General features: G+C 38.8%; 1 protein-coding gene across 4 annotated transcripts in view; it reads left to right on the top strand.

The window, feature by feature from the left end:
- Positions 1-14521, top strand: part of WDR37 (WD repeat domain 37) — a 69359-nt gene extending 54838 nt beyond the window's left edge. For all 4 annotated transcript variants that reach the window (XM_008274012.4, XM_002720814.5, XM_008274011.4 and 1 more), the window contains 3 exons: positions 7255-7389; positions 7858-7972; positions 11494-14521. In XM_008274012.4, coding sequence (XP_008272234.1) covers positions 7255-7389; positions 7858-7972; positions 11494-11625 — 382 coding nt within the window. In that variant the 3' untranslated portion in view covers positions 11626-14521. The remainder of the gene's footprint in view (positions 1-7254; positions 7390-7857; positions 7973-11493) is intronic.
- The last annotated feature ends 7409 nt before the right edge of the window (positions 14522-21930 follow it).

Raw genomic sequence — 21930 nt, 5'->3', positions numbered from 1 at the left:
GGTGCAGGGGCCCAGGCACTTGGGCTGTCTTCCACTGAGTTCCCAGCCATTAGCAGCGACATGAATTGGCGTGCATATGTGTAGATGGGAGGCTTAACCTACACGCCACAGCGTTGGCCCCACATTTCTGAAATTATGATTGTTCTGTTATCTTTTAGTTAGGTGGATTAAAAATAATTTTATTTTGACAAACTTTGGATTTACATAATTCCTGGCAATAATAAAACTAAGGCTGAGGCTCTCTGGGGACTATTGGGCAATTAAGTATAAACTCCCAATATATTGTTCCACTTTGGGTTTTTACCTCAGCTTTATTAGTCAGCCTAAATAGGTTGCACAGATTCACAGAGAAATATAATATACAGTAGTTGGCAGAAATGAGATCTAACTGCATTGATTGTTTTAAGTGTTTTGGGAGTGTTTCTTTTGTGTTAATGATGGACTGTTTCTCTGTGATCACATAAATAACCATGCAAGCACAGTTATTCCTTGATGTGAAGGACACCATTCTGCAGGTATCTTTGATTTTCATAGGCTAGCACCTGCAGAGCTGCTGCATCACTTTTCTTCTCAGCCTAGCATCCCATAGTTTGAATAGACAGTAATTTATGGAGTGAGTCCTTCGCATCAGGATATCCCTTATCTTAACCTGTTAAAAATTCCTCGTGTAGGAAGAGCTGTTTAGGAACTAATAAAAATAAGGACATCAAGAAAATTAGTACTAAATTATTCTACTTGACAGCTTTGTTGGAAGCTGTCAGATTGTATCTCTTTTCATGGGGTTGACCTAAAAAATAACTGTCACATTGTTGACACAGACCAGAAACTTCCCGAGATAGTTCAGTCCAGACTCACGGGAACATGCACAAGCTCTCTATCAGATTCCCGGTGTTGGCTGAAACCACTGTGTGTTGTGCAGAACCAGCAGAGTGAGGAAGAAAACAAATGCCAGAAGGTCTGGCTTATTTTTGGAACAAATAGTGGTGACCAGAGTGTGTGTTTGGTTCCTTGAATAGCCAGTGTCAGAATGGCAGCCTGGTCCACACTTAGATCAGTTGAGTGTGTCACTTTTTAGCTCTGCAGCTTTTTTTGCTTCTTGTCACACTCAGTGGCTGCCTGAATTCTCCGCTTTGCATCTGAGCTGCAGGGTTCTGATGCTGGTAATGGAGCAGAGTAACACTTCATTTAACTGCCATCTTTGGGGAGTGAGATGTTCCACATAAGCGATTTCTCCAGTAATCCCCCAAGAACCAAAACTTTTCAGAAAAACTAAATCTTCGAAGTGTGTGTGTTTGTATGTGTACAAAGAAAGAGGAATGTGGATTCTGAATGTCATCTTTGCATAGGCTGTGAAAAATGTCCTTACTAATTGAATTAATTAAATCTTAAGTAGAATTTATCCCAGTAACCAAACAATACTCTGAAATCACTAGACGCTTTCCTTTGTGGACCAGTAATACATATAGTTATTATAGGAGATTATTTGTAGCTTTGGCTTGATGACTATCAGCAGCACATTTTTGGTTATTAGAATGCTACCATGCCCTTTAAAAACTCTATGGTGTTCCATTAAAAATAGGGTGGCTGTTGTCATTTTCTCCCCTAGAATGGAGTTGCCGTACATAGCAATTGTACCCTCTTTTCTGTTGCTCTCCCATATTGACTGCAACCTGGCCCACATTAGGTGCTTAGTAAATACTTACTGAATGAACAATGTTGTATACACTTACCAGTAATTTAGATGGGAAATCTTTCCATTATTCCTGAAGAAAGGGAGGATTAGAAAGTAGTGTAACCAAGTGAGAATATTAAGGTAGTCTGCAGGTGAGGTGAGTTAACTTTTTTTTTCCGGGGACAATTGAATTTTAAATTAAAAAAAAAAAAAATCTGTGATACAAGTTTGTCTTCTCTGTGTTTTTTGTTTCTTAGTCCACTTTTTTGAGAGTTAGACATCCAGGCCCCAGGAATATTCAGAAACATGTTTCATTTGGACATGACTTTTCTCTTTGTCAGCTAGGCATGTGGATTCTTAAAATACAGGCTTTGAGAGAGTTCTTCAAATTCTGAACAGCACATATTATAGGAGAGGTGAAATAAGGATCTACTTTCCGAGACCCTAAAATGCCCATTTATTTTGACTTTCTGGCTTTTAAAGATGAAAAGTTGTTTCATCTGTTGGAAGTGTGGTTTTCAACAAATAATTTGGGAAACAGTAGGGAGGAATCTGGCAGTCTGATTTCTTTGCACACAGAAAACACTATTGTTTCACCTTGCATTTTACAGTGTTCTGTGCAGGTGTATCAGTGAGCTCCGGATTGGCTTGTTGGAATGCACTGTGCTTTCTAGCTCCAGACAGTGCTCTGCTTTTAAAGTCAGGAATTTTGGGGAATGATACAGATGTTGTACTTATGCATTTATATTAACTTTGTAATATACATGAACAGTTCACAATATACCTTATAGGATCCTCCTCAAAAGGATAGTTGTAGCTATCCTTTTAAAAGACGAGTTTTGTGTGTTTTGAACAGGTAAGCTTGTGTTTTAAGGAAAGGAGTGCCCCATACTCTGGTGTTTTATTAGGGAATATTTGCTCTCTGAACACACTGCTCCTCACATATAAAAATGTTATTTTGTAGGAAGCTATGATTTTAAAATAAGAAATGTAAACTCTCTAGTCAATTTTTGATGTGGTGCCAGAAAAGCACACTGCATCAGCATTTCATGGTCCAGCATTTTCCACATCGTATATTTTTTTTCTTAGCCGTGAAATTTCGGCAGATTGTTATGCAAAGCAGTTTTGTGCCTCTCTGTGACTGGGAAGACAGCTGTTAGTCCTAATGAGGAGTGCTAGCATTACAGTATTTCCGTTGATTGAGACCCACGGAGGGAACAGAATGTTCCAGATCAGGCAGTGGTGTGCGGTGAGAAGGTACCATACTGTCAGCTGGAAGTATATGCTCGGCTGCTCTCCACGACAAGATAAATGAGTTCTGCTGGAGTTTGGCAGAGTCTGAAGCTTTTCCAGTGAGCGGTTGCAGCTTACCAGTTTCCCCGTGGGACCCATGGTCCGAGCGTGCCTTTAAAACTACTGCCTCTTTGCCAATTCTTTTTTCTTTTGATGTCCTACAATACCTGTCAAGATTATGATTTATTAAAAACCTAATGTCTTTTAGCATTTCATTAACATGGGTTAGACGATCTTTTGTTGGGGCTTTTTTTTTTTTTTCTTGCTTTTCATTAATTTGGCAGAGTGGTTGCGGATATTTAACTTGGCTAAAACCTCCTGAAGACTGGTCCAGAGAGCAGTCAATGGGCATCTCTAACTTAAGTTTTTCAAAGCTTAACCGGTAGTTGAAGTTCTTTAAGTTTCCTTCTAACCTTTGCATTTAAGGGATAGTATCAGCTGAACTCTCAGGTTATTCTTTATTTTCTTAAATAAAGAATTCAGGGGGTCAGTGGGTTGATTTTGTGGATTTAACCTTTCTCTCTGCCTACTTTTCCCCTTATCATATTTGGTCATGTGCACTGTATCTTCCTTTATATCCCTCTAGATGTAGTACAGTGGTTTTCAACTGGGACAGTTTTGGCTCCCAAGAGTCAGGACATGTGATGGTATCTGATAAGCAGGAGCAGAGAGGCGGCTGCATCATGTAGTGCACAGGATGCCTCTACAGAACATGGCAGTTTCATGCGGGGGATTAGCATAAGTGAAGTTACCACAGAGGTGTGTTTGCTGTGGGAAGACTTTCTTTCAGAAGGCAGATGTGCTATGTGAGCTTTCTGTCACCATCACACTGTTCCTGAATATGTTCCTGGGACCTCAGTGTTACGTCTTAATTTGTTGTCAATTGCTTCTCGGCCTTTTGGCTAAGATCAAGTGTAATTTGTTGTCATTCATTGTTAAGTCTCCTTGGTTCTGAGTAGCTTTGCTGCATTCTGATACTGAATTTTTTAAAACTTTAATTCACTTAGAACTTGACCTGTGTCCATTTAAATTAAGAATTTCATAAATGGAGCATGATGGCTGAATAATGCTCCTCACATCTCAACAGTACAGCTTCAGTGACAGGAACAACTAGCATTTACATTGGAATTAGTAGGTTCCAAGCATTTGATGGATCTGACATGGATATGTGTAAATTAAGGATGTGGAAACCATGCTTATGTTCATATAAATTAATAATTTGCAAAGATAAAAGAACACCTTTCTTTATGGATACGTGGAAGTTTATGTGTGTGTGTTCTTGTAGGGCCATTTTAATGGTATCAGTGAATATTGAGGTGGTTTTAAGCCTCTCTACAGCATGAGTGACCACAAGATTTTGTGGCCGTTTCTGAGATGTCTCTTAGAAGCTGCTGCCCTGGCATCTTTGGATCTACTGATTATGGCCTGAGATCAGGTGACATTTTCTTGGGTGAACCAATTATGGTGAGAGGGATTGTTAACATATAGACTAAAATGTGTGCTTGGGTCCATTCTAGGAAGGAAGCAGGTCCTTTTACAGCTTTTTGAAGAGATGAATGATAAAAATGCCAACTTGTCAGCGTATAACAAAAATGAATCCCAAGTACCCTGAGATATTCCTGCATGACACTGGGTTTTAAAGACTGTGTGTGTAGTATCTCATTTCACTGGGCAATATGGGTATTTTACCACATTCTTTTTACCGAACTTTGCTAGTGAGCAGAGGTGATGGAATTAAGGTTTTTCTTCTTCAAATATCACCTTATTGTTTCTGTTCTAAATATATTTTTTTTTTTGACAGGCAGAGTTAGACAGTGAAAGAGAGAGAGAGAGAGAGAGAGAAAGGTCTTCCTTTCCATTGGTTCACCCCCCAAAATGGCCGCCATGGCCAGTGTGTTGCAGCTGGCGCGCTGCATGGATCCAAAGCCAGGAGCCAGGTGCTTCCTCCTGGTCTTCCATGCGAGTGCAGGTCCCAAGCACTTGGGCCATCCTCCACTGCCTTCTCCGGGCCACAGCAGAGAGCTAGACTAGAAGAGGAGCAACTGGGACAGAATCCAGCGCCCCAACCGGGATTAGAACCCAGGGTGCTGGCACTGCAGGTGGAGGATTAGCCAAGTGAGCCGTGGCACTGGCCAGTTCTAAATATCTTCTAATAAGTGACTGGAGAGGGAGGCCAGCAATCCTTGTTTAAGGAGTAGCTATAAGCACCGCTACACTCCCCTCCCCCCCCATACTTAGCTGGTAGAGACTTATGGTTTTATTTTAAAGTTTTAATTAGGTTTATTTGAACATTATCATTATGAGTTCAGTGATGAACACTTGTTTGTATTTTTAATTCAATTTCACCACTAGAATATTGGATATATTCTAACATTAGATTTTCTAATACTTAACACTTAAATGCATTTTCTACATTTCAAGAGCAAAGTTTATGAACTAACTGCAGTGAACTAACAATGCAAAGTTTATAAACTAACAATGCAAATGAAACAATTTTCTTTTTTTTTTTTTTTTCTAAAGAATCATTTATTTATTTGAAAGTCAGAGTTAGAGGAAGAGACAGAGATCTTCCATCCACTGGTTCACTTTCCAGATGGCCACAATGGTTCACTTTCCAGATGGCCACAATGGTTCACTTCCCAGATAGCCACAATGGCCAGGGCTGCACCAGGTCAAAGCCAGGAGCCAAGAGCTTTATCCAAGTTTCCCATGTGGATGCAGGGGCCCAATCCTCTGCTGCTTTTCCCAGGCCATTAGCAGGGAGCTGGATCAGAAGTGGAGCAGCCAAAACTCGAACTGATGCCCATAAGGCATTGGTTTTACCTGCTATGTCATAACGTGAGCCTTTAGCTTCTTGTTTTAATAAAACTTTTGATCTTTAGTACATGATTCTTGTATTTCTCCATCAATTATAGGGTATCATCTCTTTCCATGAGACCTCTCCCCAAGACATGACAGATTTCAAAACATTTAAATTAGAAAATTATTATTATCTTGGATTATGAAAGCTGGTTCTGAGAGCATGCTTCTAATGTTGAGTTTTCCTCTCAAATTCTTTTCTAAAATTATTAAATATTATAACAAAGTTGACCATTTCAGTCATTTTTAAGATTATAATTCAGTGGCATTAAGTAAATTTACATTGTTGTGTACCCATCATAGCTGTTCCCAGAGCTTTCTTATCATTGCAAACAGAATCTGTATGCCCATTAAGTAATTCTCCATTCCCATCTTTCCCCCAGACCCTAATAACCTCTATTCTACTTTCTGTCTCTGAATTTATCTATTCCAGGAACGTTACCTCAGGGCAGTTCTGTGTTTTCAAGTTTCACTCATGATGTAGCATATATTAGAATTTCCTTCCTTTTTAATGGCTGAATAATATGGCATTATATGTATACAGCACTTTAAAAAATCCATCTGCTGATGGCTGTTTACACCTTTTGGTCTGTTGTCAGTAATGCTGCTGTGAACATCTGTTTGAATCACTCCTTTCAGTTATTTGGAGTATGTACCCAGAAGTGCAATTGCTGACGCTAGTTTCCAGTGACTGCACTGTTTTCCAGTCCCAACAGGAGTGCACAAGGGCTTTAACTTCCCTCATCTTTGCCAATACTTGTTTCCTGCTTTTTTGTTTGTTTCTTGATAAAAGCTATCCTAGTGCGTATTACTGGTATCATTTTGATTTTGATTTTGATTTTCCTAATGACCAATGATGAACATCTTTGTGTGTGTGTGTGTGTGTGTACACACATTATAATTATACATACACACATATATGTGTGTGTATATGTATGTCTTCTTTAGAGAAATATCCATTGAAGCCCTTTTACATTTTTGAATTGTCAGAGTAAGCTTTTTTTCTACTTTTTTGTGTTCTGATTAGATTGAGAGTTGCAATTGGAGTTTTTTTTTTTTTTTTTTAATTCTCTGCCATCAAACCCAAATATGTAGAAATTTTGGGAGGTTCTGTTCATTTCATGTTTTTTCTGGTAACTTCTTTTTGCTTCATTGCCTGGAGGTGGTAGATAGGGTGGTATGGGCTGTATTTTCCTCCTGAGAAGAAATCAGGTGTTCTTATTTTGTACATCTATGGGGAGAATTTAAGAAGTAGGAGAAGTTTGCAGAGTAGAAGGTAACTGTAGCTTGCATATCCCTAACCTCCATTCCATCCACACCCCCTGTGCCTCTTTGGGAAGCAAAGTTGATTATCAGACAGCGTGGGAGGATGTGTTGTTGCATCCTGTACCCTTCTCAATGAGGCCTTGACCTCTCCCCTTTGCTTGTAGCACTGTGACCTCTGCGGTGTTCACCGTGGGAGACAACGTTGTTTCAGGCAGTGATGACCGCACAGTCAAAGTCTGGGATTTAAAAAATATGAGATCCCCCATTGCAACTATTCGCACAGACTCTGCCATCAACAGGTAAAGTAAATCAGTTCACTTACATAAGACATATTCAACTTGGCATGAAGGGTTCATTGTAATGCAGCGTATTATTCATATAGATTTAGTGTTTAATTGGTAGAGCCTTGGGACAAGCGCTTCAGACTCCTGGGAAAATATATTTTATTGAACCTGCAATGCAAATTTAGTATTTCATGAATAATTAAAGCTTATTCAGCATAAAACCAGATTGGTGTAGTAAGACTTAAACGAATAAGAATGAGCTATTTATGGCCAGGCACATGTTTGTGGGTGGATGTGAAGTTCTGTTTAAGTAAGTCAGTGTCTATTCTAATGCCAAAGGCAGACAATCCCTGGGTTTGCTAATGTAGTTTACCTTGAAATATGAATAAATATGGAACATACTACTACCTCGTTATCTATACTCAAAAATTTATTTTGTCACTTTTTTTTTAATAAACACCCACTTTTATCTCTTCTTTGCAGGATCAATGTATGTGTTGGCCAAAAAATCATAGCTCTCCCCCATGACAACAGACAAGTGCGATTGTTTGACATGTCGGGTGTGCGACTAGCACGGCTTCCCCGGAGTAGTCGACAGGTAATGGACTGTTAATGTGTATTGTTAATACGTACTCACAAAACGTGTTAGGAAATGTGGAGTTTCGCATCTGAAATTATTGCTGTCTAAGAAATAGAGCAGCCATGTTTACAATTTAAAATTTTTCTAATAATATTAACAAAGGAAAGAAATTAGCTTTAAGAATGTTTTATTTAACCAGACATTACAAAAATATGTTTAACACATAATCAATATAAAAAAATCAGAGATATTTTATATTATTGTTTTCTTACGAGGTTTCTGGATGTCATTAGAAATCCTTGTTAGAGTTCAAAAATTGAAAAAATAGATTCATATGCCCAAGTTGTTCCAAATTACTTAAGGACTTACCAGTACTCTATGTATCAGTTTTTTCGTTAAAAACTACATGAAATCAGACATTGAATTCCTCAGTTTTGCTAGCCACATTTGATGAGCTCATTAGCATATGTGTTGTTACTTTATTGGAAAGCATAGGCTTAGGTATTTGTGATTGAATTTCTTTAAATTGGAAATGTATGAAATGACAAGTGATTTGTCAGGCAAGAGCATTGTTGGTCATAGATACCCCGCCCCCTTCTTTTTTTAAGATTGACTGATTTATTTGAAAGAGTAACAGCTAAAAACTCTGTGGTTGTCAACATTTCCCCTGACCTTTGTGTTTTATTGAGCCCTACAACATAATCACTCTCTCTTTTGTTTTAATCTTTTGAGTGTCTTCATATCTGTGTGATGAGTAAGTTAGTTTATTCTGTTCCTTTAAAATGAATTCATTCTCTGATCCTCCTGTCAACATGCATGCATCCATCCACATTCTCGTGCCTGTGAGCATCAGTAGCTGGCCTGCACAGCATTCCCCGCTGTTGCTGCCTTCCAGCTGCTCCTCTGTTGATTCCGTATTGCTGTTGCCAGTCTCATTTCACGGCGCAAAGCCGCAGTGCAGCTCATGAACCATGAGCCAGCTCTGCACTAGATGTGTACTTCAAAAACTGTAGGCCAAGAATGCAGTGACAGAGTGTAAGTAAGGTGGTGATTTGCTACCAACATTCCAACACCTTTACATTTTAAAAAGAAATTATTTCAGAGTCAGGCATACTGAGGGCGTTCACTTCCTAATACAATGCCTGACCAAAGCTAGCAGCTGGGAACCCGGTCTAGATCACCCATGTGGGTGGCAGGAACTATGTTGCTTGAGCCATCACCATGCTTCCCAGGGTACACATTAGCAGGAAGCTGGAGTCAGGAACCAGAGTTGGAAATCAGACCCAGGTAATCTGATGTGGAACACAGGCATCTTAACTAGTATCGGAACACTTAGGCTAGAGGCCTACCCCCACCTTTTCTTTAAGTGATTTGGACTTTCTGAAAAGGGTCCATCCTTAATACAAGGGTGTTGTAGCCATTCTCTTTTATGGTTCATAATTATACAGTTCAAAGTTAATATTGATCTTTATATTCTTTGAATGCACATCATAGAAAAATTATTCATGAAATTAAGAGAAAGGCTTCACAACCCCCTAACAAAGCCATCAGTTGTTTCTCTGGGGGAACTTCTTCGTTTTTAAAATGCTGCTAAGTATCATAGACTGCATCTTGCACATAGTAGAATATTGTCCTTTGAATGTGCTCTGTGTGCATTACATAAAATAGCTCAGCAACATGTGAAGTTTGCATTTTGAAACAAATTTATCAGATTGTGTTTGACTTTATTACTTTGAGAATATTGTCCTGCAAGAAGGTAGGGAATCCTAAATGGTTCCATGTGATCCTGATTCCATGTAGACAATTTCATTTTTAATTAGCTATAAACATTCACTGTTGTTGGAATTATAGAATTCTGTTGTGATTGGGTTTATTCCCTGCTTAAATGGTATGTGGAATAGATTTAGTTTTGAAATTAAAACACTTAATTCATTTTGAGTTTGTAACACTTCTTCAGATAAATATGGTTTCAGTGTCACAGAACCACTGCTGGAAGTCACTGGTTTATATTGCTCTGACTTCTTTCAGCTGACTGATATTTCTAAAAAGAGAAGAAAATACTTATTTGAACTTTTAAGTAGTAGAAGGACTAATTTAAAATTATTTTATTCTGGAGATAGTGTAAGCAACATTTTCTAAAAGTGTGTTTTAGGGAAGCGAGGTCTGTGGAATGTTGGGAGCAACTGAGGTACAGTTGTTTATGAAATGTTGGTTTTCAGAATAGTGACCAGGGTCCTGTGCTGCTGAAGTCCTGGAGCCTTCAGGGTGGGAGTGCATAGCATGAGCATCCATAGGTGGTCTGGAGTGGCTTTCCAGTGTTCATGGATTCTCTGAGTGGGTGATGACACAGTTCGCACAGAGACAAGGAAACCCCCGGGGGTGCACCAGCTGAGGTGAAAGGATGGACTTGTCAGAACCAAGAGGTGCCACTTCCAGCTTTCTCACTGTGTGCCTCTTGGCCATGGGAAAGTTTTTCCTTACCCACTTGTTAAATACCTGATGTCAGTGTTTCTAACAATGAATGCCTTGAGTTTATGTTTACATTGTTCTTGTCCAAAGGGTTGGTTCTCCAGCCAGTTAGTGGATACATTGTTTCTTATTTGTTTTTGATAATTAATGAGGAAATAATAGAAGATAACTTTTGTAATCCTTTGTAATGCAGTTTAATTTTTGTGGTCTATTAAAGTTCTCTTTCCAAATATGTAAATAGCATTATGTATTGTGAGTGCTTTGCAGAGGAACATTTTGTGCCTTCTTTGAGTCTCTTTTACTTAAATATGTCAGTTTTACTTAATAATGATTCTTGTGTTTTATTTTATGATATATTAGAACCATTAGTTGAATTTAGAAATGGAAGTAGGTTCTAAACTGTTGCTTGCAGACTTTCTAAGTATTAGTTAGGCATTATGTTAAGTGCTTGTTTCTTTATGCATATATCTGTGTGCTAATTTGTCATAGTATAAACATCAAACATTTTGTAGTAATTTTCTCAACATTCTTATATTTAATTGGAACCCCCAGAATGGCAGGAATCCACCTAAAGGACCATTTCTAAAATCCTTGTTTTGACACCAGATGTACTTTCTAGCTCCTTTATTACCGGAACTAATTATTTGTTAAAATGATATTTGAAGTCTTTGAGTGAATTTAATTTAACTTATATCCAAATATCTTCTGGGCTCTTATATAACAGATTTTTTTTTTTTCAGATTTGTTGTTTACTTTCTTTCTGATTGTATAATCTCACTCATTTTTTTTAAAGGAAGAATCATCGTGCTCTTGATGCTAGTTCCACTAAATCCAGTCATTCAGCTGTTCTGACTTCACGCATTCCATGCTGACTTTGCCAGTTTATCACTGAAGGCCCATTGCTGTGCTTGGTGTTTTGGGCTCACTTGGACTACTGCTGCTGTTAGTTTTTTTTTTTTTTTTTTTTTTTTTTTTAATTGTTTTGAGTGGTATAGTTGTCAATTTGGCTGAGGTTTTAGAAATCTTAGGTTTTAGGAATAATGTACCCATTTTGGTTTGTTCGTTCACAGGGCCACAGAAGAATGGTGTGCTGCTCAGCGTGGAGTGAAGATCACCCCATATGCAATCTATTCACCTGTGGGTTTGATAGGCAAGCCATTGGCTGGAACATCAACATCCCTGCATTATTACAAGAAAAATAAGGTTTCTGATATTTCTTAGTTTCATGGTTTGCCATGGACCTTTGACTCATGCAGGCTTTTCTGCATATTAATCAGCCATTTTTGTGAGAGTTTGACCCTGGGAAGGGTGCTTTTTATATGTTCTTCTCACATTGTGCCAGCTTGCATGACATGTACAGAAAAATGAGTGGTCATATTTTTATTTTTGTCTTGTGTGTATATATTGGCATCCTCTGGTCAGTAGAAGTGAAACTCACCTCCCATGTAGCAGATAAATCCTTGTGAGTTGTTGACATTTGACAGATGAACAGTAGGGCATTATGTTTGTGTAAGTTAAATGTGAACCTATGTACTTATTATGAGGCATAAGCAGTCTGTTGCATTTTCTGGAATAATTATACATATCTACCTTTTACTGGGAGGATTGCAGAGCTACATTTGCATTGGCTAATGAGTGGCAGGAATGATCAAAGATTTCATGTCTACTTCTGTGTGAAGTTTTAGCATGTGCTATGTGTAATTCAGTTTTAACTCTAATTTCCATTACATTCTGTAGAAATAACTTGGATATTAGCAGTTAAAAAAATAGCACAGAATGTTGAGTTTGCAACATTCTGAGAGTTTCTTTTGAAAAGAAAAAGTTTCTGCTCTTTTTATAGAAAATCATTTCAATCTCCTGAGGTCTCATACTAACAAATTCTAAAATACAACGATTCTAATCACCAATTTTAGATATTAAGCAAGATTTAAAGCACTTTAGTTTATAGCTGTGGTTATAAACAGTTTTTAGCAGTTTCAAATGATTTATCCACTGAATGTGACTTGACCTTTATAAGAAGGCTTGCTACCTGAAAACAAAATCTTATTTATTTACTACATTTTTGGTTTGCATATTTCTAAATGGGTTCACTTCCTTGGTGGTATTTGAGAGCCAACAATGCAAACAAATGAGTACTACCTCAAAAATAAATATTTGGAAAACTTTGGAGTCTCACTGTTGCCTAGCCGCACTTTTGATTCATAGCTGGAATACTGAATTCAATTCAGAAGGCAAGAAAGACAATCATATCAAATGTATCCCAAAGGTAAAAGGTTCTTCAATTAGTCTTATAAGGTAATAACTATAACAAATAGTCCCATAAGTAACCAGATGCTTTTGTCTTAAGTAGATGGGATACCTCTCAGTGCCAATCCTACAACTGCGTGAGTGAGCCTGTTATTCTTGCCTTCTTAGAAATTCCTGTTCATCTGATATTTGTAAGTTAATGTTTCTTATTGAGTTATGGTTTTGATAGAGACATCTCAGTTTCAACCCCTCATATTTTTAATTAGTTAAATATGGCCATTTGGAGGCTGATCGCAGGAGAGGCACGGGAAAATAATACTTCAAACTGTCATGGTGACTCCTCCCCCTTCTTCCCAGTTTCCTTCCTGTGTTTTCCCCTGTTTTGTGGTGACTCAGGAGCGTAACCAGCTGGTAACCAGTCAGTAGTCATTTGGTAAGATATGGGTTGTAGGATGTTCAGGTTATCCTTTGGTGTAGCTGACCAAGAATGAGAAACACCTCATTATTGGCACCTTTGACTAGGGTCTTGCAGGAGCTGTTGGTAGAGTCTTCAGATCGGAATCATTCAGAAATTCTGAAATGACTGACATCGCCTGGACTGGAAAGGAGAGCCCAAGAGCAGCCAGTAATGACAGAGAGTTGAGGGTGCTAATGAAGGACAAATGGCAAATGTTTGTGATTACTTTTACTTTTAAATTACAAAGGTTTGCTGTAATTTTAAGTTCGACATCTTTACGTGATCACACTGTTTCAAGAACTGAAGTCAGACTGGTCACTGTGGTCGATTAGAATTTCAAGTTTCAGCTCTTGGTATCCTAAGTGTATTTTTGCTTGATGGAGTACTGTATCAAGATATTTGCTGTGGTCTAGTTTTATGTTATAGTGAGAGATCTGACTGCCATATCCCCTCCACTGCACTGCATATGCAAAAGCATGACTTCCAGTGATGAGCTGCACAAGCCATGTTCTTAGGTTCCTTGTATTTTAATTTGAAGTCTAGATGTCTTAGGATGATTTTTAGAAACGTTGAAATATGTATACAGATAGCTAAATCAAACTTATGAACCAGTTATCTGCCAGAATAAACAGTTTTGAAGCTCTTAAAGCATTCATTCATGATGGCCGTTTAGTTGTATGGCAGACTAGTGACCTTCACTGCCAGTAGCTGCTCACCTTCTCGCTAACTGGAGGGACCAGCCTCTGACACCAGAAATGAGGCTCTTTCACTCATTTCCACAAGAGGGCAGAAGACCCTAATGGTGCTTGAGCAGAGTTCTCAGGAGCAGGATATGACTTACTGTTAACTACTGTGTCATCTTCTAACATGATTTCATCCACTGCTGCTGGGACCATAAGATTGGGGAAAGTATATATGTGTGCGTGCGCATGTGTGTGTGTGTATGGCTAAAATTAAATCATGTTATCAGTCTCAAGTGATCTCATTTGAAGCAGTATTTGGAAATGGGAACGGTTTTGTCCTATATACTGACGTGTCCAGAATTTCATTTAATAATGGAAGGAAAATGTGTAGTTACTAAATAATGTGTATTGATAAAGATTTCATAAGAGATATGTTGTTGAACAAAGCAACACTTTTCTCAACCACTGCACATCAGTTTATGTAGAGTCAGAATGTCTGTACATATTTTGAAATCTGAAGAATTCTGTGTAAATCATTTGTTACTTAAACCTGTGAAAACAAGTTTTTTTTTTTTTGGAGTAAAAAGTATGCATTTGTAAGTGTTATGTGGAATCAGTTGTTTTTGTATTGATGTAATTGTTTTTAAGTGTTCAGTGTCTTCATTGCAATATGAAATTCATTAAAACTTCCATGTTCTATAATTACTCTTACAAGAGTTTTATGTTATTGAGAGTCTTTTATTGTTTTTACTTTTTTTTTCATGTTTTGCTTTAGTGAGATATTCTTAGTGGTTATAAACATTACAATAACCTAGAAATTGAACAAATTAATTATAATATTGCTCATTTAAAATAATTTAATTTTAGACTTATCATCAATTGTGTTATAGTTCCTGTTTCTCTCTAATGCGAAAATCAAGCAATGCAGAATTATGCTGCTTTCGCCCCATCACAACCCCAAAACCTTCTGTAACTGTAATTTTTCTTAAACTTTCAAATGAACTTTTTATATTTTATGACACTTTGAGAACTTAACCAAAAGCTTGCACTATGTGAGTGTTAGAAAACAGTGGCCATTTTCTGTGGGAGAATGCAAGTCAAGGTTGGCAGTGACTCTGTTTACTTTGTTACATTCTGATCCTGCCGAGTGAAGTGTTTTCTTTGTTATGGACACCTGAGGTAGTGTTGTAGTACTACAGGGCATTTCTGTGCTTGTCAGGGGCTCCTGATTCAGACTGTGAGACTCACTGCCTGCATTACATGGGCTTTCCGAGTACATTCAGATTCGAGGGAGAAATCACGTCACTTTTTCTTACTTTACTTTTCAGATGGCATGTGATTCTTGTCTAAATTTTATGATTACACCCCCAGTTAACGTGAATGTACGTGATACACTAATAACAGAAATCAAGAAGCAGGTTGGATGTTGGGTGTAGTGGGTAGGATGCCACTTGCAGTGACTGCATCCCGTACTGGCGTGCCTGGGGCCGAGTCCTGGCTTCACTTCCAAGTCCAGCTTCTGCTCATGCACACCCTGGGAGGCAGCAGTGATGGCTCAAGTGGTTGGGTCTCTGCCACCCCCTGGAAGACTGAGATGGAGTTCCTGGCTCCTGGCTTCCGCCTGCTCCAGCCTCTGCCATCAAAGGCATCTGGGGAGTGAACCAGTGGATGTTTGTCTGTCTCAATCCCTCTTTGTCTCTGTCTTTTAAATAAATAAAAAGAATCAAGAAGAAAATATTTGCTTTGTTATGATTTCATCAAAATGCTGCTAAGACGTCTGCTCCCTTACTGTACAGGTTTTCTACTTCATTCTCCTAATGAGTTTTTAAAACTAATTTGAAAAATTGGGAACACTTCTGCTGTTACATGTGTAATAATATTTAGCCCATAATTCAATGAGAAGAAACTGAAAATGAGGTAAGAGGAAAGTCTTGTGTAGTTTAACAGTAATTTTATTAAAACAGCTTTCATTAAGCCAGCCTTGAGTAAAACAAAGAGATTGAATACATCTTTGGAGCTGTAAGAGCTCTGTGTGGAAATAGGTGATACCGTTTCTTGGGTTTCCATTGATGATTTGTAAGATAAGTTTTCCAAGAAAAGATTATGATTTCAAAGATAAGAGAATCACAAGGGAGCTACTTTAGAGAGTCTGGTCAGAGGCTTCTGTATGGAGGCGACGTTTAAACATGAAGCCTAAAGATTGATGAAATGTGTCTAAGAAATTGCAGGAGCAATTCCAGGCAAAGCGTAGGCCATATGTAAGCCAGAGCAGCGGGAGAGACATTGGCATATTTTAAGACTGAAATAACTGTGACCGAGCACAGTGTGAGGGGTGCGTATGCCTCAGGATGAGGTTGAAGTGATGAGCAGGCACCGTCTCATTTGGAGGCCTTGGGGACCAGCATAGGTTTTATTTCACATGGCACTGGCTTCCTCGTGGAGTTGGACTGGAGGGGTGAAGATCAGAAGCAGGGAGGCCATGAAGTCATACAGGCCAAAGGCTGGCTTCCAGGCTAAGATGGAGAAAGGGAATGGATTTGAGATCTGTTTTCGCACCTAACCCGAACTGACCAGTCAGCATCCTCCCTCAGACGTTTTGGAATTATAACTGAGGAGGTCAGTTTCTGATAGCTCAGAAGTAATGGACTCCAAGAGTGAGCCTAACTGTGTTTTTTGCCTGTAAAAAATAACATGAGGTGCTTCAAAGTGCAATGATGAGAAAATTACTAGAATTGTGTGCTCAGGAAAATTATCAAACATGAGTGTGAAAGAAACATAACTTGGGAGTAAACAAGCACAGTGTTCACTGATACACCTTTCTTCATGGAACGTCTGAGGAGATAGGGTCATTTAAAGCAGTTTCAAAACTGGCAAAAATGCCAAGGCATCTGCGTTAAAAAAATGTGTGATTAGAGTTCAGGACTTCAGTGTACTGTTTGATGAGGGACTGAGGTCGTGATTAGTCTTTAGGCTAGTAAATATGTATAGTAAAATTTCAGGGGTGAACACATAAAAACCACTTCTCAGCTCCCATCATTGTATGTGTCAATCCCTCATAATGTCCTTTCTAGAGAGTTCTTTAAAAAATCATAAAAAGTAGAATTAAAATATAAATTTATTTCAGTGCAAAACATGAAATCTGCATTTTTTGTTTTTTTTTGTGTTTTTCCTTTGAAAAATAGGCATTTTCCATGAACTTTGTGAAGGCTACTCATATCTCTAGAAATCCAGTTGTTTCTTTTGCTCTGGAGAACCTAATACAATGACTTGTTTGATTAATGGTTCTAGGGCTACTGGTTATTCAGATGATGTGAAATACTGAACTTGGGCCGGCGCCGCGGCTCACTTGGCTAATCCTTCACCTGTGGCGCTGGCACCCCAGGTTCTAGTCCCGGTTGGGGCGCCGGATTCTGTCCCGGTTGCTCCTCTTCCAGGCCAGCTCTCTGCTGTGGCCCGGGAAGGCAGTGGAGGATGGCCCAAGTGCTTGGGCCCTGCACCCACATGGAAGACCAGGAGAAGCACCTGGCTCCTGGCTTCGGATCGGCGCAGTGCGCTGGCCGTGGCGGCCATTTGGGGGGTGAACCAACGGAAGGAAGACCTTTCTCTCTCTCTCTCTCTCTCTCTCACTGTCTAACTCTGCCTGTCAAAACAACAACAACAACAACAACAACAAATTGAACTTGTATCCCTACCATACACCAAACAAAAACCAATTCCAGCATCAACTGTTAGAGGAAAAGTTAAAGGAGAAACATTGAAATTAAGAGAATGAATAACTTGTGTTTTTAGGCAATGAAACCATTGATTGGAATATAGAATACAGTGACTTTGAAAAGAACTATCTTGTGGATCTAGATGTGTGAATACTTCATACTCCAGGAATTACTAATGTTTGAACAGTGTTTATTACAGAATTATGTCTTGAGCTCTTGTATTACAATCATCTTCAGGGGATGGCGCTGTGGCGAAGCGAATAAAGCCATAGCCTGCAGTGCCAGCATTCCGTATGGGTGCCGGTTCAAGTCCCAGCTGCTCCACTTGGAATCCAGCTCTCTGCTATGGCCTGGCAAAGCAGTAGAACATAGCCCTGCACCGGCATGGGAGACCCGGAGGAAGCTCCTAGCTTTGGATTGGCCCAGCTCCAGCCATTGCAGCCATTTGGGGAATGAATCAGCTGATGGAAGACTTTCTCTCATCTCTCTCTCTCATCTCTCTCTGGCTCTTCCTCTGTGTAACTCTGCTTTTCAAATAAATAATTATTTTTAAGAGAATCATCTTGAGGGTTTGTTAAAATGGAGACTGCTAGGTTCAGGCTCAGAACTTTTGACTGAGAATATCCAGGGAGAGGATACAAGCCTGCATTTTAAACAAGCTCCTGCTGTCCAGTTTGACTACCTCTGTCCTTAAGGAACCTCTTCCACATATACACTAGAAGGCATATGCAAGGTTATAGAACCAAACTAGAAGCAACCCAAATACCCTTCAGTGTCCCAAGTAAACTGTGGTGTATCTACACAGGGAAATATACTACATGGTAGTAAATATCAGAGAACCACACACCATGACATCCAGTTCTTGATCTTAAGAACATAATATTGAATAAAAAAGGCATTAAGGAGGACCAGCGCTGTGGCATAGCGGTTAAAGCCGCCGCCTGCAATGCCAGCATCCCGTATGGGCACTGGTTTGAGTCCCAGGTGCTCCACTTCCAATCCAGCTCTCTGCTATGGCCTGGGAAAGCAGTAGAAGATGGCCCAAGTCCTTGGGCCCTGCACCCGCGTTGGAGACTCAGAAGAGGCTTTGAATCAGCTCAACTCCAGCCATTGCAGTCAATTGGGGAGTGAACTAGAGGATGGAAGACCTCTCTCTCTCTCTGCTTCTGCCTGTCTGTAACTCTCCCTTTCAAATAATGCAACCCAAAGTAAAAACAAGCAAAACCCACCAATGTTATCTGTCTATCAAAATCTATTGTCACGTTTTTGCGGATATGGGAATAGAGCTAATAAATTTAGTGTCCTGTTCTCTGGCCGGGAATGGAAGGTGGACTGTGGAGGCAGAGGATGGGATTGGAGAGAAACTAGAACTGATTTGGATGGTGGAAACATAAGTCTTTGTGTTTCAATTTTCATACTTCATAAATTTATAAAATTTTAATGCCTCTAATACTATAAAAGAGTAATATAACAATTCTTAGAGAAGATGTGTACTCTGCCAAAGATGGATAAAGTGAATGCTGATTAAATGGGAGAATTTATGATATTTTTGACAGCATTAGTTTCAAATTTTGTTGCATAGCCATATTTTATTCTCTTCAGATATTCGTTCTTTTCCATTTACAAACAGGTAGTTCTATTATTGTAAAATGGCTGACTTTTAGTCAATGTGTACACTCCAAAGGAGGAAATAAAAAGCCAATTTTGTTTCAAGGTAGTGTTCTTAAAAAATGGTCACTAAGGAAATTGTAAAAAGACTGTTACATTGTGTCAAAATTGGGCTGTTTTCAAATATATTTTAGAAACCCTAGCTTTAAAGTAGGAAATGTAATAAGGATTTCATTTACCAGGTGTGATCATAAAACAATAAAAGTAGTTTTCTTATGTTGCTCATAAACTGGGACTGAAGATAATTTCAAATCCAGGAGATAGTCCAAAAATTGTGTTGAGCATTGGCTACATAATGGAATAGAATTTTTATTCTCACAGTTTGTGTTTTGGGAAAATAATGTTTGTTTGGACAGGTGGATAAGTTCTGGGATATTTGCAAAAAGATCATCAAATGTATATGCTACACAAATGCCTACTAGCTCCTGAAGCAATTCAATAAATAATACTAAAGTGTTCTATTAGTAAAAACTTTTAAAAAGCGTCTTCACTTGTATATATTCTCTAAACAATCATTAGATGGAGCTAGTTTTATATTTTCTGTCTTTAAATGGATTTATTGTGTAGTTGACAGACAACACGCTGAGATATTTAAAATTTAAGATTTGATGAGTTGTGATTTATTTACCTATGAAATCATCACCATAATCAGGGTAATGCATGTATCAATAACCCAAAAATGTTGACTCATGCCCATTTTCACTCCCTCAAATTGTCCTTCCCCACCCTATCTCACACTTAGGGAACTACTAATCTATTTTCTGTCACTAAAGATTAATTTGCATTTTCTAGAATATTATATACAATATATATATTACATAATATGTAATTATATATAATATTCATATATATTATACATTATATATTTATATAATATATAACACATACATTTTATATTTACAATTATAGATTTTAATATTATATATATTTTATATTTATAATTATATATTATATGCATATATGATATTACATATAATTACATAATATACACATATGTAATATATATGATAAGTATTTAAGTATTTAGTTTTAGCTTCTTTCAGAAAAATTGTTTTGAGATTAGTTATTGCATATATCAATGTATTTTTTTAAAGATTTATTTCTTTATTGGAAAGTCAGAGTTAAACAGAGAGAGGAGAGGCAGAGAGAGAGAGAGAGAGAGAGAGAGCAGTCCTCCATCCACTGGTTCACACCTCAGTTGGACACAGCGGTTGGAGCTGCGTCAGTCGGAAGCCAGGAGCCAGGAGCTTCTTCCAGGTCTCTCATATGGGTGCAGGGGCCCAAGGACTTGGGCCATCTTCTACTGCTTTCCCAGGCCATAGCAGAGAGCTGGATTGGAAGTGGAGCAGCCGGGTCTCGAACCGGTGTCCATATGGGATGCTGGCACTGCAGGCCAGGGCGTTAATCTGCTGTGCTACAGTGCCATCCCCCAACATATATCAATGTATTACTTCTTATTGCCAAGTAGGATTTCATCACATGGATATACTAAATTTGTTTAATCCATCGACCTGTCGGAAATTTAAATTGTTTCCAGTGTTTGGCTATTTCAAATAAAACTGGAATGAACATTTGTGTACAAGTCTTTCATGTTGATATTTACTTTCATTTCTCTTGGATAAATTTCTAGGAGTGAAATGTCCAAACCATAGAGTTGGTATATTTTTAACTTTTTCAAAAAAAATGTTTATTTATTTGAAAGCCACAGTGAGAGAGGGAGAGACAGAGAAAGAGGAGAGAGGTCTTCCATTCACTGGTTCACTTCCCAAATGGTTACAATGGCTGGATCTGGGCTGGTCTGAAGCAATGAGTGAGGAGCTTCTTCTGGGTCTCCCACATGAGTGGAGGGGCACAAGCACTTGGGCCATCCTCCGTTACTTTCCTAGGCGCATTAGCCGGGAGCTGGATGGGAAATGCAATAGCTTGGTCTCGAACTGGTGTTCATGTGGGTATAGCTTAAGCTGCTCTACCGGCCCCAGTATATCACTTAAACTTTTTAAGAATCTGCCATACAGCTTTCAAAATGGTTTTACAGGAGACTTCCAGTTTTTGTCCCAGCATGTCACATGTAATGAATTTGAAAGTTGCCTCTCTTTTCCTCACATCAAAAAAAAAAAAAAAAAAAATTAAAGGTCAAAAGCTGAAAATCGATCATTTTTTATTAGATTTATTACAAATTGAGGTCACAGGGCGATTACTGTCTCCAAACTTGAGAAACAGGCAAGCAGATACAGAGAAATGCAGCCTACGTGAAGCAGAAGGTGTTGGAGCCAGAAAAAATTAGGACACTTAATTTTGCTGAATTTATGGAGGCTGAATGTGTGTGGACTGGCTTGAGAGTTACAGTTCCTAGAGGTGCAGCTTAGACTTGGAGGTGCCCACAGTTTCATGGGTTTTACTTGCAGAAGCACCTCCCGCTTCCCATGGTGAAGACGAGAATGATCCTCACTAGGGTGCTTGGGAGGAGGAAGTAACTACTTTCAATAAAACCACAGCTTTCTCTGCGGCAGAGGTCTGGTGTGTAAGGGAACACTCTTGACCACAGCCTTTTCTAATTTGGAGGAGTGGCGATTTCTCAGTTACCCAGGAAAATACATTCAGAATCTCTTTGGAAGGTCACAGCCAAAATGCATGGGCTCACAAAATGTCCCGAAGGGCCCAGTTGTGGGATTTTAGAATACACACCCGGTCCCCACAACCAGGGTCTCCTGTGCGTGTAATTACAGAAGGTCATGGCTG

Source organism: Oryctolagus cuniculus, chromosome 13 (assembly GCF_964237555.1).
Source record: "Oryctolagus cuniculus chromosome 13, mOryCun1.1, whole genome shotgun sequence".
Taxonomy (NCBI): Eukaryota; Metazoa; Chordata; class Mammalia; order Lagomorpha; family Leporidae; genus Oryctolagus; species Oryctolagus cuniculus.
This window is presented reverse-complemented; position numbering and strand designations above follow the sequence as displayed.